The sequence below is a fragment of the Tenrec ecaudatus genome, chromosome X (assembly GCF_050624435.1).
Source record: "Tenrec ecaudatus isolate mTenEca1 chromosome X, mTenEca1.hap1, whole genome shotgun sequence".
NCBI lineage: Eukaryota > Metazoa > Chordata > Mammalia > Afrosoricida > Tenrecidae > Tenrec > Tenrec ecaudatus.
Window position 1 is genome coordinate 1,290,749 of NC_134548.1, and position 25,568 is coordinate 1,316,316.

The 25,568-nt window shown below is 52.4% G+C and overlaps 1 protein-coding gene across 5 annotated transcripts; it reads left to right on the forward strand.

Annotated features, from left to right (window-relative positions):
* The first annotated feature begins 720 nt into the window (after window positions 1-720).
* Window positions 721-25,129, forward strand: LOC142433052 (uncharacterized). 5 transcript variants are annotated; one of them, XM_075538171.1, is made up of 6 exons: window positions 721-843; window positions 4,730-4,968; window positions 6,821-7,475; window positions 15,223-15,349; window positions 16,856-16,988; window positions 23,574-25,129. In XM_075538171.1, exons 3-6 carry the CDS (start codon window positions 7,158-7,160, stop codon window positions 23,647-23,649), a joined length of 654 nt encoding a protein of 217 aa, XP_075394286.1. In that variant the 5' UTR covers window positions 721-843; window positions 4,730-4,968; window positions 6,821-7,157; the 3' UTR covers window positions 23,650-25,129. The 5 variants fall into 5 exon arrangements, with proteins under 5 accessions (XP_075394286.1, XP_075394282.1, XP_075394284.1 ...); XM_075538167.1 differs by lacking the exon at window positions 23,574-25,129 and adding an exon at window positions 18,085-20,214; XM_075538169.1 differs by lacking the exon at window positions 23,574-25,129 and adding an exon at window positions 18,085-20,213 and having other exon boundaries at window positions 16,859-16,988.
* Window positions 25,130-25,568: the final 439 nt, after the last annotated feature.

The following is a 25,568-nucleotide window of genomic DNA, read 5'->3' on the forward strand; positions in this document are numbered from 1 at the left end:
CCTTCCCCTGCAACGTGATTCGAAGCCATCGATTCTTCTTCTGTCTTCTTTATTCAACGTCCAACCTTCACCCTTTGTCTTCAAAGAGACATCCGTGCTCTCTCACATTTTGAAGAGGTCTCGGGAAGCAAATTCATCCAAAGCGACAAATCATTTACTTTCTTAACTAGTGACTTTGAACGCAAGCAAGTTAAAATCCTTGACAACATGCATGTTCTCTCCAGTTACCACCATGCCATGTGTTGCTTCCCTGGCGGCCTGAGAGTCAGTTTGCTAACGGCAGGGTCTGCAGTTCAAGACCACCAGCCGTCCCAAGGCGGCAGAATGAGACTGTCTGCTCCTGTGAAGGTTGGCCGTTTGCGGAGTCACAGGGGGCAGTTGCACCCCATGCTTTAGGGTCTCTGTGCATTGGGCTGCTCTCAATAGCAATGCTTGCTTCTTTGGAAAAATACCAGTTAATGCAAAGCAAGAAATAGAAAGCAAAGTGGAGATTTCCATTATTCCAAAGATGGGGAGGTGTTGATGGGAACACAGGGATGATTTCTCGAAGGAACGCAGTGCACTGTTTGCCCCGGGCCTCGCGCGCGAATACCCAATGGGAACCTGGGTCAGTGAGCCAAGCCCAGGCCAGGCGGAACCACGGAGCCCAGCGGCCACCAGTTCAGGCGCCTCTGTTTCCGCACGGAGTCCTTCCGCTGTGACACCGACCGGTCCTCAAACCGGAACCGGAAGTGTGTGCTCGCGCTTTGGCTTCCCCCGCGCTGCGAAGACGCCGCGGAGCCGGGCGGCGCGTCTCGGGGCGCAGTCGGGGTGCCGCGCCCCCGTCGGGGGACCCCGGAAGCGGTGAGGCAGCGGGGCGCGGACGCGGGCGGGTGCTCCCGGGCCTGGGCGCGCGCGCGCCGCCCTCCTGCCGGGCCCCGCTTTGTCCGCCTTGGGCCCCGCCCCCCCACACGCCGGCCTTGGGGGGTCGCCATCGCGGCGGCCGGTCCCCCCCCCCCCGTTAGCCGAGGGCCCCCCCTTGCTGGTTCCTCGGGGCGACGCGTCTCCCGGGGATGCTGGTTCCCATGGCGACGCGTCCCCCCCTCCAGTCCCCCCCGCCCCCCCAACCTGCAGGGATTCCTGGTTTGCGTTGTTTCCCGGGGCGAGGAGCCAGCGCAGGAGGGGGCGGCCTTGGACGGGAGGGCGGACGCGGGGGTGCAGCGATCGCCTCCAGCTGCCGACGAGCCGGATCCCGGCGGGGCCCCCTGTGTTCCTGCAGCTGCGCCCACCGCCCTGCGCGGTTGCGGTTTTCCTGCGACCGGTGGCTGCGTGTCTCCCTGACTCTGTGTGTGTAATTGTGTGTGTGTGTGTGGGGGGTCTTTGTGGAAAGGCCCCTCTTACTTCCTGGCCCATTTTTGAAAAAGGTTTTTGCAGCTGGAAGCGGTTCTGTGTGTCCTGGATCCCCCCCCACCCCCAAAGCAGGATGATTCCCTGGGAGAGCCGGGAACTGTGCAAGCTGGAAACCTCTCAGGAAAGGGAGGCACCAAGGGATTGTGTTAAAATGAGCAACACCCCCTGCCGCCCCCCCAGGACCCATCATGAGAAGCCGTGCCAGGAGGGTGAGGGTGAGGTGGGGGGAGAATAGGGGGACCGATCACAATGATCCACACATAACCCCCTTCTTGGTGGGCGGACAGCAGAATAGTGGGTGAAGAGAGACATGGGTCAGGGGAAGACATGACGAAATAATAATAATTTACAAATTATCCAGGGTTCGTGCTGGAGGGAGGGGAAAAAATGAGCCGATACCAAAGGCTCACGTAGAAAGAAAGTGTTTTGAGAAGGATGGTGGCGACCTGTGTACACATGTGCTGGACACAATGGATCGATGGGTTGTGATAAGAGCCGTACGAGCCCTCAATAAAATGATTTTTTTTAATGCAAAATAAAATGAGCAAAGGAAAAGTCCTGTCCCTGTCCAGAGTGGGAATTCGAGAAAGGCAAGGCGGACCCGTTGCGTTCCGACAGCTTTCTTCCACTGGGTTGGTTGTCCTTTATTTTGCTGAGCAGATCCTTTGGATGAGCGAGGCTTGGTTTGCCTTTTATTGCTGGTGATATTGATAACGTAGGAGCCCTGGCAGCTTAGTGAATTTCACACCTCTAGGCAACCAAGGTCAGTGGTTCCAACCCACCCGCAGCTCCGAAGGGCAAAAGCTTTCTTCTATAAAAATTTATCTTTTTATAGAGTCAGGGTCTCAGCAAGTCGCAGGGGCGGTTCAGACTTGCCCTGCTGTGTTGTGGAGAGTCAAGGTCGATTCAACAGCAGTGAATTTGGTCTGGCTTCATTTGGCCGCTCCCTTACACAAGAATGTGTCGCTGAAAACGAGTGTTTGAAGACAACCAACGCTTTGTAAAAAATACTATCAACAAAACTCACGGGGTCGATTCTGACTCATGGCGGCTGTAAGAAAAACCATTTTACTGGGGGCTCTTACAGCTCTTACCCCAACCCATGCGTGCATCGTTGTGTCCAGCACATTAGGGCAGACGTTGCCATCATCATTCTCAAAACATTTTCTTTCTACTTGAGCCCTTGGTATCGGCTCATTTTTTTTCTCTTCCCTCCCTTAGGAACCCGTGATAATTTTTTTTTTTCATGTCTGATACCGACCGCTGTCTCCCCTCAAAGCGGCTTTTGCATCCCCCAAATCTCAAAAATGCTGAGAGTAAAAACCATCAGTGAGTGAGCACCATTTAGCGTCTCAACCTTGTTAGAAAAATTCGAGTCCTTTCTGCTCCTAGAGAGAGAGAGATAAGAGTTTGCTCTCTTTGGATGAAAGTTCCCTGCGGAGATGTGGAGCCCTGGTGGCTTCGTGGTTGTGTGTTAGCCTGTGGTCGGCAAGATCAGCAGTTCAAAACCACCAGCCAGCTGCTCCTCACAACCAAGAGGGGAGTTTCTACTCCAGTTAAAGTCTCGGAGATCCCCGACGGGCAGTTCTCTGTCCTGTCAGGGTTGCTGTCAGTCGGAGACAGGACTGGAAAGTGCACGGGCTTCTTATCAAACAAACCTCCGTTCAAAACTACTGGTTCAGAGTCTCCGATAACAACACGGTGTTCCGTCTCGCTTTCCTGGGGAGATGGCGTCGTGGTGGTCAGGGGCCAGGGCGTTTGTTCTAGCTCACAGGCCCCCCTCACCCCCCGTGCCTAATAGAAGGCAGCACTCTCCGATCCTGCGTGACGTCAGCGTTGCTATATTTGAGCGCCTGGCGGCGGTCACTATTGAATAACTCCCTCCTCTTACTGACCCCGTGCCAGGCGTGGTGTCCTCCCCAGGGGCAGGTCCCTCTTGATCCCATCTCCAAGGTAGGTGACGTTAAAGCCTCGCCCTCTCTGCTGCTCAGGGGCATTTGGTTGTAATTCCCTTCAGACAGATCTGTCTGTCCTTCCGGCAGTTCACATGGATTTCGCGCTGGGCTGCTAATCACGAGGTCAGCGGTTTGGGACCACCGGCCACTCCTTGGGGAAAAGAAGAGGCTTTTCTGCTTCCTTAAAGAGTTGCGGCTTTAGAAGCCCATGGGGTCGGCTCTGTGCCCTAGAGTCTCTGTGGATCGGAATCTCCTTGATGGCCATGAGAGAGAGAGAGAGAGTGTGTGTGTGTGTGTGTGTGTGGGTCTCGCTGCAGAGGGCTGGGAGCATGTGTGCAGTAGGTGGAAGGGGGTAGGAGCATCTTCGTGAAGAAGAATGAGGATGTCAATCTCTGAGCAAGAAAACCCCCAAGAGCAGCCGTCTCCCTCGATGAAAGGTTTCAGGGGAGGAGAGGAGCCCGTCCTCAGGGTGTAGGGTAGCCATGGTGAAACATACAACTTTCCTCTAGTTCCTAAATGCTTACTCCCCCCCCCCCACTATCATGATCCCAGTTCTACCTTACAAATCCGGCTAGACCAGAGCATGTACACTGTTACAGATAGGAACCGGAAACAGGGAATCCAGGACAGATAAGCCCCTCAGGACCAGTAATGACAGCAGAGATACCAGGAGGGGTGAGGAGAAGGTTGAGGGGAACGGGGGAGCCGATCACAATAATATACACATAACCCCCTCCCTGGGGGACAGACAACAGAAAAGTGGATGAAGGGAGACACAGGACAGTGCAAGACGTGAAAAAATAATTTTTAAATTATCAAGGGTTCGTGAGAGGAGCAGGGAGAGGAGAAAAATGAGGAGCTGATACCAAGGGCTCAAGTAGAAAGCAAATGTTTGGAGAATGATGATGGCAACAAATGTACAAACGTGCTCGACATGATGGACAGAAGGACGGATTGTGACAACTGTACGAGCCCCCAATAAAATGATTTTTTTTAAAGAAAGAAGTTTGGATTGAAGCAGAGCCAGCAAAGTATGGTTGGGGAGGGGGCTTCGTGTGAGCCCAGACGGAGGCAGCACAGCCTGTTTGGAACCAGGCTGACGATGCTGAGCCCTTTAGAGGCCCGTGGGCAGCCACTGATGACCACGCAGCACGTCCTGTGCTGCCAATAGGATTTGGGAACGATGACCATGAGGGAATGATGGCAGGCAGGAGCTTGTTAGGAGCAAGTGAAGACCAAGGGGAAACCTTTAAAAAACAAACCAAAACTCGGTGCCATCGAGCCGATGCAGACTCAGCCGACCGTGTAGGACAGGGTAGAACTGCCCCTGCGCGTTTCTGAGACTGTAACTCCCTTTTGATGTTGTTTGCTTGCTCTTTGCTCAGGATAAGACCCTGTTTGTGCCAGCGCAAAAGTACGCATCGAGCGTCAGTGGGAGAAGGCCCCGCCGACATCCAGAAAGCCAGGGAAGACTTATCCGTCATGGAATGACTAATCGATGCTTGCACCCCTACAGAGTCTGTCAGGAGGTCGGCTGGCCAAGCGTCAAGTTCGATCCAGCTGCACCAAGGTCTCAATGGTCTCCGCCTGCGCGCTGGGCTCCGTCAGACTGTGTCCTTTCCAGGTGGGTGAGGCTGTAACGTTTTTCCATCAGTACAAAGCCCTGTCTTTCTCCCTCAGAGCCCCTGGTGGTCTCGAACCTCCAAACTTGTGGATCTCAGCCCAACACATAAGCACTGCACCACCAGGATGCCGTGCGAAGGCCTCCATGGGGGGCTTGACTGTGGATCAGGGAGACCGTGCAGAGATGTCTGACGGATGCCGATGGTCCAGAGCGCGTCCGCTGACAGGATGGTGGTGCACAGAGCTGGAGCCTGGGCCGCACTGAATGCCTGCCATCCTTGCATGTCTGTGTGGGTGCCCAGGGCATCTTGTTACCACGTGGGTTTCCAAAGAGGCACCTGCTTTGTGCTGGAGAGTAAAGACACTACAAGCAAAACTACGGACGAGAATCAGGGAGTTGGACGAGAATCAGGGAGTCGTGGCGTCCAGGGTACCCATTGGCCGATTAACCTCCAGCTCAGCAGTTTGAAAGCACTCAGCACTCCGGAGGGGGGTGCAAGGGTAGGGAATGAGGCATTCTGCTCCAGTAAAGTGCTGCAGTCTTGGAAATCCACAGGGATCGCTCTACCCCGGGCTCTTGGTTGCTCTGAATCAGAATCGGCGTGACAGCAGAGAGGTTTTGTTTTGGTTTTTTCTCCGTATTAGAACACATGGAGCCCTGGTGGTCTGGGGTGGGGCTGCTAAGCACCAGGTCCGCAGTTGGAAACTACCAGCCGCCACCCAGGAAAAAGGCGGCGTTCCACTCCCTCAAAGCGTGTCAGTCTTGGAAACCCACTGGGGGGCGACCCTACCCTGCCCTGTCGGGTCGCTATAAGTCGGACTTGACCCGGTGGCTGGGAGCGATTCCAGAACCAGTCGCAGGAAGGACCTGGGAGGGAGGGAGAGAGAACATTTGCACGGAGACCCAGAAATGAAAGCATGGGCGTCGGATTAGGGGAGTAGGGGACACGCAGGGTGGAAAGAAATGGGAACCAGGTTGGAAAAAACCGGATCCTTCGAGAACATGCAACGGTTTTCTGGTTGACTATTGACTGATTGACTATTAGGTTCAGGAATCGTCTTGGTCAGTGAGAAGCTTAGAGACTGGCTGTGTCCTCGTTTGAGACAGGAACATGGGGCGCTCCCGGAAGAGGAAGAAAGTCCTGCTGACCGCACACCCCCGGGAGCAATTCCCTGACAGGTAGTGTAGAGCGGTGTGGGCTGCGTTCATTGCTCTTGAAAACCCACCTGTGGAGATCTCAGAGACGAGCAGAGATAAACTCGCAGACGCTCCTAAGAAAGAGCTTTCTAGAGAAGAGCAATTGAATATGGAGAAAACTTCCCAGCCCCGTGCAGGTCACGTCCATCAGTCTGATGTCAGCCCATCTGTCCAGTATCGATCTATAAATCCCTCTGCAGACGCAGGCACCTCATGCAATGACACGGATGCAGGGGGACCCCAGGCCGCCGGGTGCAGAGTCTGTGGGTCCAGTGGCCGTGGACGCGGGTCAGCGCCGGCGTGGCCTCCACGCGGTCCCTCAGCTCGGGGCTCCGCGTGGCTCCGCGTGTCTCCCAGGGCGGGAGCGTGTCCGCCTCCGGCGCGCGATGAGGCCATCGAGCTGCGAGCTGACTGACAGGCTGGACCGCACCCTTCGCACGTGGACTCCGCGTTACGTTGGGGGGGTTGGGGCGCAGGAGGGGCCCCCACGATTCCACGCGCCCCCCCGGAAGGCGGGCTGCGCTTCTCCAGCCTGACCAGGCCCGGCCGCTTCTGCTCTGGGAAACGGGGTTTGGGTTTCGCTGTGAGAACGAGACCCCGGAGGAAGCCCAGCGCCCGGCCTGCTCGCCCCTCACTGTGTCCTTTCCCCTTCCAGGTCCCGCCGGTGCCTCAGGGTCAGCTGGGGGGCCATCGGCTCATCCGGAGCCCTGAGGAAGGCGCGGACCGGACACGCTGCTTCTGCGCCTGCACCGCACCGCCCCCGGAAGTGACTTCGAAGACACGGACCTAACTCGCTGCTTCTGCGCATGTGTCACGCTGCCTCCGGAAGTGACTTCGAAGACACAGACCGGACTCGCTGGTACTGCGCCTGCGCCACACGGCTCCCGGAAGTTACTTTGAAGACAAGGATCGGACACGCTGTTTCTGCGCCTGCGCCATACCGCCCCCGGAAGTTACTTTGAAGACACGGACTGGATTCGCTGCTTCTGCGCATGAGCCACACGGCTCCCGGAAGTGACTTCGAAGACACGGACCGAACTCGCTGCTTCTGCGCCACACCGCCCCCGGAAGTGGCTTCGAAGACACAGACCGGACTCGCTGCTACTGCGCCTGCGCTACACGGCTCCGGGAAGTGGCTTCGAAGACACGGACCGGGCTTGCTGCTTCTGCGCATGCGCCCCACCACTCCCGGAAGTGGCTTCGAAGGCGTGGGGAGCAGACACGCTGCTTCCGGCCCTCGCTCCGCGCATGCGCCACACCGCCCCCGGAAGTGGCTGCAGAGAGCGTCCGGCATGGGGAGCGCCAGAGCGGTGAGTTCCCGGCAGAGCCTGGCTCCAGGCGGTGGGGATGGTGGCGGCCGCTGGGTGCCCGGAGGCTGTTGGCCCCGGGAAGGGACCAGGGGCCGCAGAGCGAGCAAGGGGCGGAGTCGCCGCCTGGGAAGCCCCGTGGGCTTGCACGGCCGCTCGTGGACTGGCTGCACGGGGCCCAGGGGCACCTGTCGAGGACGGGGGGGGGGGGGTCCCTGTAAGGCTGCGACGCGTGCGAGACACGAACCACACGACTCACAGGTCGCGGTGACCGTTCCAATGCTGTTCCTGCAAAGCCTCAACTCTTCGTGGCTTAAAGCCTGTGGCCTGAGCGCCTCCATCCATCAGGAAATGCTCCTCAGGCCACAGGACCGTGACAAGCTACGTCAATCACATCTGGATTCTTGGTTAAAAATCACACATCTTGCAGCCAAAGCGCTGAAGCACAAGGGTGATAGACGCAAGCCTCCTAACGGTAACGGAGCACTTTCCAACGAGGGCGCATTGTTCTCCCTGTGAAGCCAATAAATCATCAATACATTTCATTATCCAACATTACTTCACAGGCTTTGCTTGTCCTTCCTTAGGCTGCTCCTCTGGGGCTTTCACTTCTGGTTCTTACTCTTCCACTAAGTTCCCATAAACTAAACTCCCCAAAGTCTTTCTGTGCCCAGGTGTGAGTGGCCTCACAACAGGTAGCTTTGCTGCAGTGGACTTCAGACATCACGGAGGCCCTCCTCGTGCTAACCTTTCCGTAAAACTTAAACTACTAACAGGAACTTGTTCACCTTCTTTGTTAGCTATTCTTATGCCATTTTCATTACAAGCCCCTGTATGAGGTAAATCAGGGCCAGGAACTCTATTTCTCCTCGGGTGATTTCCTGGAGGGGGGTGCCGCATTTTACCCCCATGTGGTAAACAAGATAAGGAGGGGAAACCGTGGGAAGAGGATGATAAACTTTTTTAGAGTCTTGCACAAACGCTTCCAAACGAGCCTCTGAGATTTCTGTAGGTTTCGGTTGCAATAGCTCAGCCTGCTCAACATCTAACGTAAATTCCTTAAGGGGGGTTTCTGGCTTCCAGGTTCTAGTTTTATTATACAATACACTTTGCACGCAGTCAGGACGTGGATCTCTCAAAGCCACAGGAAGGGGAGTAACCTCAACTTTTGGGGAATCTTCCTCAGTTGACATCAGTTGTTTCCTAAAAGGGGAAGTGATCAAAATTATCAAGAATCAGAGAGCAGCTACAGTCATCAGTAATGATATCAGGCCAATAATTCCAAAAGGTTCACGGGAGAGACTTCCTTGGTGCAGCCTTCTTTGAACGCTCCTCCTCCATGCGCTGACTTTGTCAAGGCCCATGGTTGGAAGTGGTCTCGGCCACAGAGGGTCTCCAGGAGCCCGGATTGCCCTGATGGCAGTGAGTGAAGTGGTACTAAAGGTAGAAAGGTGGGATGCCTTCCCACCCCCTATCCCCCCAGTCCTTTTTTTTGTCTTCTGGAAATCTACTTGCCTTTCAGCTTTCGGGGAGAAGGACTTTCTGCTCCTGTGAAGAGCGCCAGTCTCAGAAACCCAGAGGGGCAGTTCTCCCTGTCCTGGAGGGTGGTTGTGTTAGTCTGCATTGACCAGAGAAATTCATAGACACTCGTGTGTAGAAGAAAGAGGTTTAAAAAAAAATAAAGTTTATACACAAGAGCAATTGAACATTGAGAAAACATCCCAGCCCAGTCTAGACCAACTCCATTAGTCCGATATTAGCCCATATGCCCGATACCAATCTATAAAGTTCTCCAGACTCATGCAGCCCATGCAATGATGCCGAATGCAGGAGGATCACATGCTCGATGATCACAGCCCTGGGGGTGGGAAGTCCTGTGGGTCCAGGGGTGTTTGTTGGAAGCCACTCAGCGCTGGCGTGGTCACCACGTGGCGCCTCCGGCTCAGACATCTGGCTGCATCAGGGCAGGTCCATGGGCTTCTCTGGCTCCCAGGGCTCAGGAGAGCGTCTCTCAGGGAGAGAGCAGAGATGTGTCTTGCATCTCCTAGGGGAAAATATAGGAGTTCCCAGAAGGCCATGTCCACACAGGCCTCATTGATTACATCCTTACAGGCCAGACTGAAATCCTCCCAGGTCCCAACCGACACCACGTGGTGTGACTTCCAGTCGATGAGAGCTGGCATGGCTCCAGGGCCTTCAGTCTGCAGTCTGAGTCGGGCAGGTGTGTGCAGAGCTGGGTCCCCAGCTGGGTCCCTGTCCCCTCACCTGCGTTTCCAGCTGGTGTTTATTGCCCGTAAACCTGGGGCAACAGAGTCGGCGTCTGAAAGGACAGCGGTCTCTCTCACTGGAGAAGCCCAACTTGGGGGCCGTGCGGTCTCGGTGCTGGGAGAGAATTGCTAAATGGCTGGATCTGTTTCCATTGAATTCTTTTCAATGTAACGGGCAGAAGCGACTCAACCCGGATGGCGCGGCGGGTTCCGAGCAGAGCTGCTAACGACCAGGTCAGCGGTTCGAAACCACCAGCCGCCCTGTGAGACACACGAGGCCCTGTGCTCCAGCAGAGTGACAGCCGGAGGATTGTCAGTGCAATGGAATGAAATTCCTCAAAGCCCAGAGGGATGCCTGTTTGCACGGATGTAAACGCAACCCTAAAGCGTCTTGGGCTGGTCCTTTGACCCCTGTGGCAGACAGCCTTGTACAGCACCCACCCTACACTGATGGATGCATCGCACGCAGAAGATTGGTGCCATCCTCACCGCAATCCAGTTCAGAAATTTTCTGAGCACACTCGATGTTGTGGGCTCCCCATTCCCCCGCACCCCAGCCTCCCATGCCATGCCCCTTAGGCGGTTACTGCCCTTACGGACCTACCTCTCCAGGATTTCATGTACAGGAAATCTTCCGAGGAGGTACCCCACCCCCCCCAAAAAAAGAGATTTCTACCCCCCCACACACAAAGCTGAATATTTAAACTTTTTTTACAGAACAACCTTATCACCTTCAAATTACGCTCCATTACACTTAATACAATTGCCAAGTCTGGGGGTTCTCACAACATTCCACTCATCAGTGTGTCCAGCATACATATGTTACCATTATCATTTCTGGGGGAAGCGGCCTATAAATCCAACCTTGGGATGGGTTCCCCCTTTCTCCCCCTACCCCTTCCCTGACCATGCCCCTATCCTGCTGGTATCATTACTGTCAAGATTGGTCCCGAGGGACTTATCTGTCCTGGATCCCCTGTGTTTCCAGCTCTGATCTGTACCAGTGCGCATGCTCTGATCTAGCTGGATTTGTAAGGCAGAATTGGGGTCCTGATAGTGGCGGGCAGGGAGCGGGGAGGAGGAAGCGAGCATTCAGGAACTAGAGTAATGATTTTGATTCGTCATTGCTACACTGCACCGTGGTTGAATCATCTCTTCCTTGTGGCCCTTCCGTAAGGGGATGTCCAGTTGCCTACAGATGGGCTACAGGTCTCCACTCCTGATAGGACTTTTTTTGTTCTGGGTCTTTGATGCCTGATAACTGATCCCTTCAACACCTCGTGATCACACAGGCTGGTGTGCTTCTTCCATGTGGATTTTGTTGCTTCTGAGCTAGACGGCTGCTTGTTTACCTGCAAACATTTAAGGTCCCAGATGCTGTATATTTTGATAGCTGGGCACCATCAGCTTTCTTCACCATACTTGCTTATTCACCCTCTTTGTCTTTAGCCATTGTGTCAGGAGGGTGAGCATCATGGAATACCTGTTTAATAGAGCAAAGTGTTCTTGCATTGAGGGAGTCCTTGAGTGGAGGCCCAATGTCTGTCCACCTGCTACCTTAATACTAAACCTATAAATACATGCACGTAGATCTATTTCCCCATCCTCACATGTAAATATTGAGTATGTACATGTCTTTCTCTAGACCTCTATAAATGCCCTTTGCCTCCTAGCTCTCTCCTCTATTTCCTTTAACTTTCCTCTTGGCCCACTATCATGCTCGACCATTCATTTGGGTTTTGGCAATTCTTCTCGGCTACGTTGCCCTTGATCAGGCGCCAACGCACCCCGCTCTCGACGTTTCCATTGTCCTTCTCGTTGTTGAGGGGCCCTGCTGGCCTAGGGGTGACAGGTTGGGCTTCGATCCACAAGGGCAGCAGTTTGAAACCACCGGCTACTCCGCTGGAGAAACGACTGGGGCTTTCCACCCCCATCAAGAGCTACCGTCTCGGGAACCCACAGGGCTTGCGACGAGTCGGCATTGACTCAGTGGCAGTGTTTGGATTTTGGTTTGCTCCCCATCTTCACACACACACACACACACACACACACACACACACACACACACATACACACGTGAGGAACCGTGGAAGCACTTAAAGCAGGAGAGTCCTCCTCTTTCTTTCAGTGTCGGGAAGCATCGTAGGAACCTTTAGCACAAACAGTATCGAAACGTGCTTCTCGGCTTCTCCTCCGGAAGGAGCGGTGCTCTTCCAAAGGGGGTGTTTCCATCCCTCGCAGCTCCCTGGAGAACTCTGCGCTCTGCCAGCTCCCCGGTCCCTGAGGGGCGCGGGCTCCTGGTTCTTAGAGAGAAGCCAGGACCAGGCCCTGCTAGATCAGGGCCACTTGCTGAAGGGGTAAGATTTCCCGGTGATATTCGCGTAGGACGGCATGGCCCTTGCTGCCCTTGAAGAGTGAGCGGATGCCTTGTGCCGATGGGAAAAACAATGGGAAACGCTTGGATACACCTTTCCTGGCTTTCTTGTTTCTCGCTGGGATAAGTTTTACTTTTCTTAAACATTCCTAACACTGGTCCCTCCTGATCATCTTGGGGCCTCGGACCTGCTTGAGAATAATTGTGCAGATGACGCTTCCTTCCCGAAGCCAAACCCACCGCCGTCAGGTGGATCCAGAGTCCCCTCGACTCCACAGCGCACAGGAGAGCTTCCCTGTGGCCTTCTTCACACCGAGTCTTCACGGCAGGAGCTGTCTTAACCCGCTGAGCCGACCTCTCTGCCGTCTGTGGAACTCAGTGAACAACCTTAGTTTCTGTTAGTATTTTGGGCATTTTTGTTTTGAAGGCGCCTTCATGAGACTGAGACCAGGGTCAGAGGCCCAGTCGGGCGCTGTCACTGATCGGATCACAGAGACACAGTCTGTTTTCATGCACGTGAGGACTGGGGCCCAAGTAGTCGTACTTTTTTTTTTTCTTTTTTTAAAAATCATTTTATTGGGGGCTCTTACAGCTCTTATCACAATCCATGCATCCATCCATTGTCAAGCACATTTGTACATTTGTTGCCATCATCATGCTCAAAACCAGAGTCTCACAATGTAGGCTCGGATACTACTCCCCCCTTCGATTTTGCATTATATGATTTATAGTCTTCATGACTGATGTTGGAATGCTTCTTCCATGTGTGCTTACTTAGCTGGCATCTAGTCGTACTTTTTTTAAAAGCTTTTTTTCTCAATATATTTTATAACCGTTTTATTGACACTTCATCCACCTATCATACAAAAGCAATAGCGCAATCATTTCGAGAGGAGCTGATCAATCAATACCACGGTCAATTTTTCCAGAACACTTTCTTCCTTGTACGGATGGTTACTAATGCAATTATCCTTTTCAATTGTGGCAAAAAGGTACCATACACAGGGGCACCGCGAGCCAGCTCCACAGAGGAGGGAGCTGGTGGGCTGGTTCTGCCTGACCACGTGGGGCCTCTGTCACACACCAGGGAGTCACGTGCTGTCATGCACGCGGAACCTCCGGAAGCTGCACGCTGGAGAACAGTGTCCGGAAAGCTGGTGTGCTTTTGCGCTCTGCATTTCACAGGCGACTTGACAGGCGCGCGGTCGGCACTGCCCCTTAGAAACCAGCGTTGACGCTGGCGTCTGTCGCCTTCAGCGTGCATGTGGTCACAACCACATGGGATTCACAGCCTCTTCTCAGCAGACACTGGGATCCCTGCTGCTCAAGCACAGTTCAGTTCTATCTCAGTGCCAGTTCTTGCTTGTTGGCTTTAATTTTGTGTCTTCTTAATCACTTTACTGGAGGCTCATTCAGCTCTTATCATAACCCACCCATCCATTGTGTCAAGCACATTTGAACATCTGTTGCCAGGGCATGTCGACATGCACGATTCTCCCAAGACGTACTATTTCCCCCCAGCAGGCGTGCCTATCCCCCGTTCTCACAGACGTTAACGTTTGACTGCTCCGATTCTTGGGTGACTGTCCGGGTGGGACACTGAGCCAACACAGGACACTGCCGCCCCCCTGCAGGAAACAGCACGGGGCAGCACATCCAAACCTACGGCTTCATCATTGCCCAGAGAGCCAGGCACCCTGCACAAAACTCTCTCCCTGTGCTCACACCAGCCATTCCCTCTGCTGGTGCGCCGGGTTCAACTGTTTGTTTCCGATGCCACGCAGGGCTCACGGGCCGCACCGACAATGGCGGGGGGGGGGGGCGGTTTACTCAGTCTCCCTCACTGCCAGGAGTCACGTCCCACCCTACGGGCCAGGGTAGACCTGCCCCCTTGGCTTGACCAGATGGTACCTCCTTGCACAGCAGTAGAAAACCTGGGTTTTCTACCCGAGGGCAGCCGATGGTTTTGAACACAGGTCTGCGGCCCAGCACACGGTCGCTACGTCACCAGGGCCCCCAGGGTGGATTTTCCGGGGCAGCTAGTCATTGACCACAAGGCAGCATCAGTAAAGAAGAGGGTACACTCACGACACAGTGTCCCTCCCGCCCTCAACCTCGTGGTTCCCCTAGATCTTTGCCACACAGTCTTGGCGTTGCCGCTCCTGTTCTGTCCCACCGTCTCGGCCTCCTTCTTGTCAACGATCTGGAAGGTGCTCTTCCCGTGGACCGTGGAACACGGTGCCGTGTTTAAGGAAGCGAGTGTAGTGGTGAGAGATGAGGCTGCTCGTGTGAGTCTGGGTGGACGAGAGAAACACATCCAGAGACACTAGTGTGCGTATAAGAGACCTTTCTATTAAAGAGCAATTGTACATTAAGAAAACAGCCCAGTCTAGTCCAGGTCAAGTCCATAAGTCTGATATTACCCCGTATCTCAATACCAGTCCATAAATCCCTCTGCAGACGCATGCACTTCATGCAATGACACGGATGCAGGAGGGTCACAGGCCGGCGGGTGCACAGTCTTGTGGATCCAGTGGCCGTGGAAGCAGCTCAGCGCCGGCGTGGCCTCCACGTGGCTCCTCCAGCTCCAGGGCTCGGGCTGCATCAGGGTCTCCATGGGGCTCGTCAGCAGGAAGACTGTGTTAGTCCGGGTGGACTAGAGAAACAAACTCAGGGAGGCTCATATGTGTGTACGGGAGAACTTTATATCAAAAAGTAATTGTTTATTTTGTTTATTAAACATCCAGATCAAGTCCGATATTATCCCATATGTGCGATACCATTCTATAAATTCCTGCACAAACCCCTGCAAAACATGCAACGACGCCAATTCCCGGGAGGGAGTGTGGGTCTGGCCTCCAGCCAGGTGTTTATGTCCATGGCGCCTCCAAATGGGGTCATCAAGCTGCGACCTGACTGACAGGCTGAACTCCACCCCTTCACACAAGTACTCTCCTTGGCATCAGATCATGTCCTGACCACACTGGTAGTTGTTCCGATCGGTAGAACCGTGGCAGAGAACACACCTTCTGTCGAGTGCCCAGAAATTCTCGGTTCTGCATCCGGGTTGGCGGTCCGTTGATGACCCAGAGCGTGTGGGCTGTTTCAGGGCTCCGTGGTCCCCGAGGACGTGGCCGTGGTCTTCAGCCGGGAGGAGTGGGCTCTGCTGGACCTCGCTCAGAAGAAGCTCTACAGGGACGTGATGATGGAGACGCTGACCAACCTGGACTCCGTAGGTAAGCATGGTGTGCGTGTCATCAATGCCTGTTCTTTCACAAACAAACGGTTTGATGCACCGCCTTCGTCGGTGTATTGGGGCCGCGGAATATGAAAACCCTGTTAAATCAGAGAGGCCTGGTCCCATGGATTTCCCAGGAACATAATGTTCCAGCTTTTAAAGTGAGTTTTCCTTCCTCCACTTAGCCTGAAGCACTTTAAATGTTGTGAGCGTCAACCTTGGCCTCTGTGCTAGTCCGGGTAGACTAGAGAAATTCATTGATGCTAAGAAAGAGCTTTATAGACAAAAGCAGTTGGGAGTTGAGAAAACATCCCAGCCCAGTCCAGATCAAGTCCATGAGTCTGATACCAGTCCGTAAATCCCTCTTCACACTCACGCAACACATGCAAGGATGCCGAGTGTGGGAGATCACAGGCCGGCGGGTAGTAGGTCTCGCGGGTCCAGGGGCGCTGGGGGAATCTCAGCGCTGGTGTGAGTCTCCACGTGGCTCCTCCAGCTCTCTGAGTGTCTCCAGAGCAGGAAAGGGACGGCAGAGAGTGTGGGTCTGGCCTCCAGTTACTGATCTCCATGGCGCCTCCCAGTGAGGTGATTGACAGGCTAGACCACCCCTCACTCAAGGTGACACGAGAGGAGTTCACTGCTGCAGCCTCCCAGACCACCTCGAGGGACTGACGGGTTGGGAACCTGCAGAGTTTCACAGTGCTAATTACAAGCGAGATTCCTTTGTTTGAATAATCCCACCTGTCTGGCTTTAAAGACCCTGAAGTGGAAAGACATTGGTTCACTCTCCGCAAAACTGTTTCTCGCTCTGCACCGGCGTTTCTGCATGAGCACCGTGCCAACGCCCCCTTTCGATTCCCTCGAGAACCAAAAAGATTAAATAAACCCCCTGCCACCGAGCCAGTGCTCCCTCACAGCTCCCCCCTGTGGGTTTCCAAGACAGCAACCATTAGCAGGAGAAGGGAGCCCAGTCCCTGTCCCGCAGAGCAGCTGGTGGCTCTGGATGCCGACCATGCGGATCACAGCCCAGCGCTCACTTTCCTAGAGAAGCAAGGGGGAAGGTCTGAGCACAGTGGGGGGAGGACTCCTCCAAAGCCGCTGTGCCGGGAAGCACAGCGAAGCAAGAGTTTGAAGCAGCAGCCCCGCGTGGAGGGAATTACTTCCAGACCAAGCAGACGGTGTCCTTAGGCGTGAGGACCCACCTCCACCAGCTGCTTCCCCGAGCTTCCTTCCTGACTTGAACGATGCTCTTTGTGGCTCTTTGCCATCGAACGTCACACCCGTGTTGTGTGCAGTGTGTGTCTTCCTCGCTCTCCCAGTTACCCTGTTTGTGCCGCCACCGTTGCCAAGCCTCGCAGAAGGATTTCCTCATAAGTTGTTTGTGAGCCCTGGACAGCGTGCCCCCGGGAAATGGAGCCGAGCCTCTGTCCATGGAGTCTTTCCTTCCCCCTGATAATTTTCCTTGTCCTTTCTTACTGGGAACCTCACCTTGGATTCCCGGAAGCAGTCTCTGGAGTGCGTGATGGTGGAGAAGAGTTATCCAGCGAGGAGAATGGCACGTGGTCCTCCTTGATAGGGGAAATCACCAAATCGCACAGCAGTAAAAGTGAGCCTGCAAACCGGGGGATGCATTTAAGGTGAGTATCATGCAAACAAGAGGAAACAATGTGTGTTGCTCTGGGTTCATTAAAGAAACCCACAGAAACTCATGTATACGAGGACTTTTAAATAAAGGGTAAGTGCACATCAAGAAAACATCCCAACCCAGTGCCGCCCAAGCCCACAAGTCCAACATTAACCCACAAAGTCCTCCTCCATCTCACAAAACACACGCAATGACGCCGACTGCAGGAGGAAAGCTGAGTCAGTGAGTGTGTCAGCATCTCAGCGCTGCAGGGTCTCCACACGGCTGCTCCAGCGCCCAGGGGTGCACTGGGGCAGGTCCATGTGGCTTCTCCTTGGGGGTGTCTTTCAGGAAGTGAGCCTTGCAAACTAAAGCAGGAAACTGACTAAGGCAGCTGCACCCTGGTCCGATCATCACAATGCAAGAGACCCAAGAACTAGAACAGCGAGGTTCCCTGAGCCATTTATCCCTCTGCCCTTCAATGAACCCCACGTTTGTCGGCCAGATTGGCACAATAAACTTAAACTGTATCATGGTGCCTTGGGACAAAGGTCCTGTAACAGTGACCTGCACACGCATACACGTGTTTACGTGTGATTTTGTGCATCCATCTGTCAGGGCTTGTTCCATTCACGACAGTTCAGCCAGAATCGAAATCAAATAGCGCCTAATAGCCAAGTCTTTTGCTGTCTATTGAACCAACTAGGAAACCGTCGGCAGTACCTGACTCAGAGACGGCAGCCAATCTTTTAGCTTCTAGCACGTGCTGTGAATTGTACTGTGCATGCTCCACAGTCTCACCAATCACGCAGCCTCCTGCAGGCATCCTGAGAGTTTCAGGAGGCTGGTGTTGGGAATGGGTCAGACTGGCTAGAGGGGTCGAGGCGTCAGGATGCGCCATTTTATAGACGTAAGTCGGACAGCAGGTGTTTGAAACATGCTTTCCTAAGACGTGGCGTTCAGAAGGACTCCGGTGAGAATTGCACAGGGAGAAAAAATAATGCACAGGCAGTGGTCGTGATTCTATTGGATGACGTCACCTACAGGGCACGCCAGGGGGACATACCGTGCACGTCCGTTCTGTTTTAACGGAATTTCTCTCCCAACAGCGTGCTGCCTGTTTCTAACAGAAGTTATCCAATAGAGAACCTCTGTGAAAGTCAAGGCAGTCAGTCCGGGGAAACCGAGAGCCGCCTTTCCAATCTGCCTGTGCTGCAAAGAAATCCTCGTGAAGGAAATCCCCTGGCCTGCGGTGAACGTGGGAAAGCCTTCACAGTTCAGTCGTTAGATAACCGTCCTCGTACCGGACCTCGCCCTGGACGCAGCATCTGTCGGTGCCAGGGATGTGGAGAAGCCTGCAGTTGCCCCTCTCAGCTAGCCTCTTCCGGGAGCATTCTGAATGGGAAAACCCCCCACAGATGTAAGGCATGTGGGAAGGACTGCATTCGTACGTCCACCCCTACAAATCCTGTGGCCACACTCGCTGGTGAGAAGTTCCCTGAAAGTCGCAAACGTCTGGAAGAATTCCACGGTTTATCCTCCTTCTGGACACATCAGAGTACATGCAAAGCCTATTGTCAACATTCCACCCCTCCCTCCCTGCGTGTACCTGAAAAACCTCACAAGAGAAATAAACTTTACGTGTGCAAGGAATGTGGGAAAGCTTTAAGTGACGCCTCGTCCCTGACTCAGCATATGCGAACCCACAGTGGGGAGAGGCCGTACACATGCACGGAATGTGGGAAAGCCTTCACCCAGCCCTCGAGCCTCACCATACACCGAAGAATCCACAGTGGGGAAAGGCCGTACGTGTGCAAGGAATGTGGGAAAGCCTTCCGGTGCGCCTCCCATCTCACCACGCACATAACCACTCACAGTGGGCGGAGGCCGTACAAGTGTCAGGAGTGTGAGAAAGCTTTCAGTCAGTCCTCATCCCTCACCCAGCACAAACGGACTCACAGTGGCGTGAAGCCCTACAAGTGTAAGGAATGTGGGAAACCCTTCAGGTGTTCATCCCACCTCAGTCGACACATGAAAACGCACAGCGGGCTGAGGCCTTGTGAGTGTAAGGAATGTGGGAAGTCTTTCATTGACTCCTCGGCCCTCAGCAAACACTTAAAAACTCACCGGGAGAGGCCTTATGAATGCAGGGCATGTGGGCGAACCTTGAGACAAGCCTCCAACCCCCCTGTATGTGGAAGAACGTACAGTGACGAGCGGCCTTACCAGTGTAAGGAATGTGGGAAAGCCTTTAGCCATTCCTCGCATCTGACTTCACACGTGAGAATCCACAGTTCGGAGAGGCCCTACATCTATAGGGAATGTGGGAAAGCCTTCAGGTGTTCCTATTGCCTCTCTGCGTAAGAAATTAACACGGAGACAGGCCTTCTGAGCATAAGGACCGTGGAAAAGCATCTAGTCGTTGCTGACACGCCACTACCAATGTCAGAACGCTCAGTGGAGAGGGGTCTCATGGATGTGTCAGATGTGGGACATTGTTCCGTGATTGCTCAGCACCCATTCAACATATAAGAGAGAAACCTGTGATTGTGAGGAGTGAACCCAAACAGTTCCTTATCCCTCCGTCCTCAGTGAGCCTGTGAGCAAAGAACTTACCGTGGGGAAGCCTGAGGAATGTAAGGAATGCTGACCCGTCTTCAGGTTCTCAGCCTTCCTCATGCTGCGGCCCTTTCATACAGCTCCTCATCTGGTGGTGACGCCCAACCGTCACATTATTTTCGTTGTTACTCCATCACTGTCATTTTGCTACTGTGATGAATCTGGCGGCCCTGTGAAAGGCCCCCCAAAGGGGTCGCAACCCACAGGTTGAGAACTGCTGGTCTAGAAGAGCTTAGAGTAGAAAGCAATAGGTTTTGGGGGTTGGGGAGATTTTGTTGGTTTTTTTACTGCCATCATTTCAAAAGGGAAGTTTCTGAATGTGTACAGTTAAAGAACTGATTTTTGAAGTGAGTGTGTGACCCTTATTAGCAGGAGGAAAAGGTCCTTATCAGTACTTTGTATCTGACTCAAGGGAGTGTGTCCTTGTGGTGAGGCCGTCTTCGTGCATGTGTGCGCTACCTTCTCATCGCACGACTGGTTGTGCTGCCTTAGTCTCTGATTATTACATTTAAGGCTATGCCGTCTGCTCTTGAGACAATGTGGTTTTATAACTTTCAGTGCCCTTGTTGGTGTCATTTTTGAAACAATTAAAGCTCCTCATTTTGTTTGTCTTGAGTGTTTTGTGTACTTGTGTAATGTATGGCCTTCCTTCTTCCCCTGTTGTAAGGGTAAATGCTTTATTTTTCTTCGTAAGTGTCAAGTTTCTCACAGGTTCTTCTCTGATACAGTCCAGATAACCTCCTTTGTGTCATCGCTTGATCGACTACTTTTTGTCTCCAATGACAACACCTGCCTATGATTATTGCTACTCCGGTGATTAGGAAATGGAGTTCTCCATTCCCATCTCTTCTCATTGGAATTCATCAAGAAGGGGCTTCCTCTTCCGTTCATCTCACTTATTAATTAAGATGTGTATAGCAGTACGGGAAATCAACAGATTACAAATGATTCTGTTTCTAAGTTGAAAATGTAGGTTAAGTCGGAACAGGTAAGTGTTTTTCATCGTACATCAGGGAGCTTCAAACAGCTCATGGAACAGGGGATTGAAAATATCCTAAAAAACTTCGGCAAACTTTTTGAACCGCCCCCCCATCCAATTTATACCAAACCAAAGCCTACTCTGATGCAGCTCATTTTGACTCAGAACAAACCTAGGTAGGCTTTTCAAGACTAGGAATCTTGACGGCAGCAGACAAGCTTATTTTTCTCCAAAGGCACGGCTGTGGGGTTTGAACCACCAGCCTTGTAGCCAAACATCAAACCCAAGGGCCGAGGGCTTCTAAATACAGCATGAAGCGTACCATTCTGCGTGTGGAATTGTAAGGACCTGCGTTCAGATACAAAGGAACACGTTTAACAGCAGTGCAGTTGAAATACTTTAGGGTGTTCGTTTACAAAGTAGCACTCACCAGCTAATTATGGGTCTTTGCTGCTGCAGTGCACCTGTCCCTCTCGGTCAGTGACGGGAGTCTCAGAGGTTGCATGCGTGGACACTGGGTATCAGGGACAGGGAAGAGCATGGGGGCGGGGCCAGACAGCCCCTGTGGCTCCAGCCAGTGAGAGCGAGTGACAGACAAGCATCTGATACCAATGGTCAACGGACGGTAGACTTGAGGCCCTATAGGAGGAGGCCTTAATTTCCAAAAGGCTGGACACAGATCAGGACCCCTGGTCGCATAAATGGTGGTGCATTGGGCCGAACGCACAAGGTCAGCAGTTCGAAACCAGGAGCCGCTGACCGGGTGGAAGGTGAGACTGTCTGCTCCTGTAGAGTTACTGTCTCAGAAACCCACAGGGCAAGTTCTCCCCTGTCCTGTGGGTTCGCAGTGAGTTAGTATCCACCCCACGGCAGTGAGTAAAACAGTTTGATTTGTTAACGACTGGCTGTATGTAAGTTAGACTCTTGCAGCCCAGGGACGTATAGAAAAAAAACCGTATTATTGTTTCCCGTTTTTGTTCAAATTGTTTGTGATCTGGTCATTAGTACTTAGAGATCTAAGTACCTTTATTCTTTAATAGCTTTAAAAACAAAAACAGAACATGGACCCTTGATCATCTGTGCATGATTTCTGGCCCACCCTCAAGGCATGTCTTGCCCTTTTTCTGTCCGAGGCCCAGCTTCAGACTTTTTCTCTATGACGCCCTAGTTCATTTTATTCAAGAATGATATTTACCAGCAATCATCTGAACATCCAGTGTGCCGATTGCTCCTGGGAGAACGTGTGCCCACAAATGACTAGACGGAATGTGCTGATTTGGAACTCAGCCATGGGTCTGCAGAGGGACAGGTAGCCATCTGCTACCCCACAGAGAAGCACCGTGGTGCCGCCCCACTCTGTGTGTGCTCGTGTTAGGTTTATAGATAGATATAGATGGGCATTTGTGTGTGTACACGCACACGCACATACAGAGATTTAAACTCATCTTAAAATGACCTTTCTGTAAATTCAGTGCATTATTGAACTCCAGCAGGCTTAGAAGATGGGAGCAGGGATCTCCAACGCTGAAACTGGTCTTCTTAGATGGAGAGAATGAACTCCCAGACTTTTACAAATTGGGTATCATTTTAACATCCAGCCTTGCAAACAAACATGCCTGCCTGACTGTCTGCCTGTTTGGCCACCTGTCTGTCTGAAGGATGTTGGTTTGACTTGTCCGTTCCCGCCGAGCCCCAGATAACAAGTGGAGGGAGATGCCTCTGTGAGGCACTGGTGTCAGAACTAGACAAAGACCAAGGACTTGAGACGACCGCACATTGCACTTGGCATGTGATGTGAGATGACTTAGCCTTGAGCTGAGCCAGTACATCGTTGATGCAGCAAAGCTCTGCGTGACGGTCAAAGGGAGGTCTTGCCGACTGTTGTGTTAGCGACCGGTGGACATCTTACTGACGTCGTCAAAGGGCTTGAAGCATACTCACGGCAAGGCCCCTACTGTTTGTAGTTAGCTTCAAACTCACTGCCATCGAGTCGATGCCAACTCGGCGACCCTGTAGAGCAAGGTCGAACTGCCCCTCTGGGTTTCTGAGACTATCACTCTCGATGGGAATAGAAACCCAACTCTTCCTCCCATGGACAGAGTCAGGACTCAGTTTTCAGTGAATGCTGGGAGGTGGGAGGGAAATAAGCAAGTACATTTAACAATAATCGGGCAAGGACTTACATAATTTTATGCCCTCGCCACACAAAAGATTCTGCTTCCACATCCCTATACTCTGTCGTGGAATAAACAGACCCTCCCCATGAGCTATGGGTCTCCTCCCGTCCTGATCCCTTGCACCGTCTCGTCTTTCTCAGCGTCTTTGGTGTCACCTCTGTCTTCACCCTGGACCCTCAGCACCCAATAGCTCCAATCTCATGCAGCCCTCTCCTCGTGCCGGCTCACCCCGCTTCATCCCCTTCTTTGGGAAGGTGCTAAAGCTGCCGGTGGTAGTTATACCATCTGGCGTCCACTTGAGAGGATTAGCAGTGAAGGGGTGGAGTCTGGCCTGACAAGATATTACCAATGAGGCCTGTGTGGGCGTGGCCTTCTGAGAATTCTGGGAACGCCTGCCTTTTCCTCCGTGGAGGTGGGAGACACTCTCTGCTCACTCCCTGAGAGGTGCTGTACTGACAGACACATGCTGCTACACCCAGGGAGCTGGAGAAGCCACATGGAGCTACCCTGATGCAACCAGACCTGTGGAGACGAAGAAGCCACCTGGAGATCCCTGTCAGCACTGAGATGCTTTCAACACCACTGGACCCACAGGACTGCCCCCCACCCACTGGCCCATCTTCCTGCATTCTCCGTCATTGCATGAGTTTCATGACTCTGAAGACGACTTTGTACATAGATTTCAGCCATATGGGCTGATATCAAACGTGTGCACTTGACCTGGACTGGGCTGGGATGTTTTCTCTATCCAATTGCTTTTATCTATAAAGCGCTTTATTATACACATGAGTATCCATGAATTTGTTTCTCTGGTCTACCCCAGACTAACAACACATGGCCCACGGTCTTGGCTGCAACTCACCCGCTCAACAGTCATGACGGAACCCACTGGCGTGTGATTGCGATTGACCCGAATACATCGATCACGTGGGGATGGACTGGAGTCCTCAGTATTGCACATCCCCTTGCCTCCACATGCAGTGGCTCTCCTTTAATGATCAGGATTCCAAGAGTCGTGGGGGCATGGTAGGTTACACGTTGGCCTGTTCACCTCAAGGTCAGCAGTTCAAAAGCATCAACTGATCCACAGGGAAAGATGCTTTCTACTCTCATAAAGAGTTACCATCTATTGATGAACCCCTCCATGACCCATCATGAGAGTAACAATACCAGGAGGGTAAGGGTAAGGTGGGGAAAACAGGGGGAATGAATCACAAGGATCTATATATAACCCCCTCCCGGGGGATGGACAACAGAAAAGTGGGTGAAGGGAGACACTGGCCAGGTTAAGATATAAAAATAATCTATAAATTACCAAGGGCACATGAGGGGGCAAGCAATGAGCTGATACCAAGGGCTCAAGTAGAAATAAAATGTTTTGAAACTGATGATGGCAACTTATGTACAAATGTGCTTGATGGATGGATGGATGGATTGTTGTAAGAGCTCCCAATTAGCAATGTAGCAGCAACGAATTACTAAACCCGAATGAGGGCTGAACATGAGGGTGGGACAAAAGGAAAGCATGAAAATATGTTTGTGTGTATATATATATATATATATATATATATATGAATAGATCTATACTCATATTTACATGACTAAGAATTAAGGTTGCAGATGGATATTGGACCTCGACTCAAGTACTCCCTCAACACACGAACACTTTGTTCTAACAATCCAGCACTTGGGGGGGCGGGGGGGGGTTTGGAAACAATCCAGCACTCTTTGATGCTCACATTCTCAACATGATCACTGAAGACAAAATGGGTGCATAAACAAATATGGTGAAGAAAGCTGATGGTGCCCGGCTATCAAAAGATATCCTGTCTAGGGTCTTACAGGCTTGAAGATAAGCAAGCTTCCATCTAGCTGAGAAGCAGCAAAGCCCACATGGAAGAAGCACACCAGCCCGTGTGATCATGAGGTGTCAATAGGATCAGGTATCAGGCATCAAAGACCCAGAACAAAATCATTCCAGGGGAGCATGGGGTGTAGATCCAATGCCCATCTGTAGACAACTGGACATCCCCTCACAGAGGGGTCACAGGGAAGAGATGAGCCAGTCAGGGTGCAGTGTAGAACCGATGAAACACATAATTTTCCTCTAGTTCTTTGGTGTTTCCTTCACCCCAATATCATGACCTCGAATCTACCTTACAGATCACATTAGACCAGAGCTTGCACGCTGCTACAGATAAGAGCCCTCAACACAGGGAACCCAGGACAGACAAACTCCTGAGGTCCAACAAGGAGAGTAGAGATACCAGGAGGATTAGGGGAGTGGTGGGGGAGAAAGGTGGAATTAATCACAAGGATCATCCTAGAACCCCCTTCCAGGGGGATTAAAAAAAAACCCAGAAGAGTGGGTTTGGGGAAACGGAGGACGATGTAAGATATGAAAATGATAATCTAGCTTATCAAGAGTTTTGGAGAGAGGGCGGGCGGGTGAGGAATAGAGAAGAATCGGGGAGCTGATATCAAGGGCTCAAGGGGGAAGAGAATGCTTTGAAAATGACGATGGCAAGCACACCAGCCAGTGCGATCACGAGGTGCCAAAGGGACCAGGTATAAGGCATCATGCAATATATATATATACATATATATGTATATATACATATACACATATACATATACAATATATATGTATGTATGTGTATATGTATATATGTGTATGTAGATATATGTATATATATATATATATGCCATATTGAATGAAGGGGGAAGTGCAGAGTGGAGACCCAAGGCCCAAGTGTCGGCCAATGGAGATCCCCTCATAGAGGGGCTTAGGAGAGGAGATGGGTTAATTAGGGTGTGA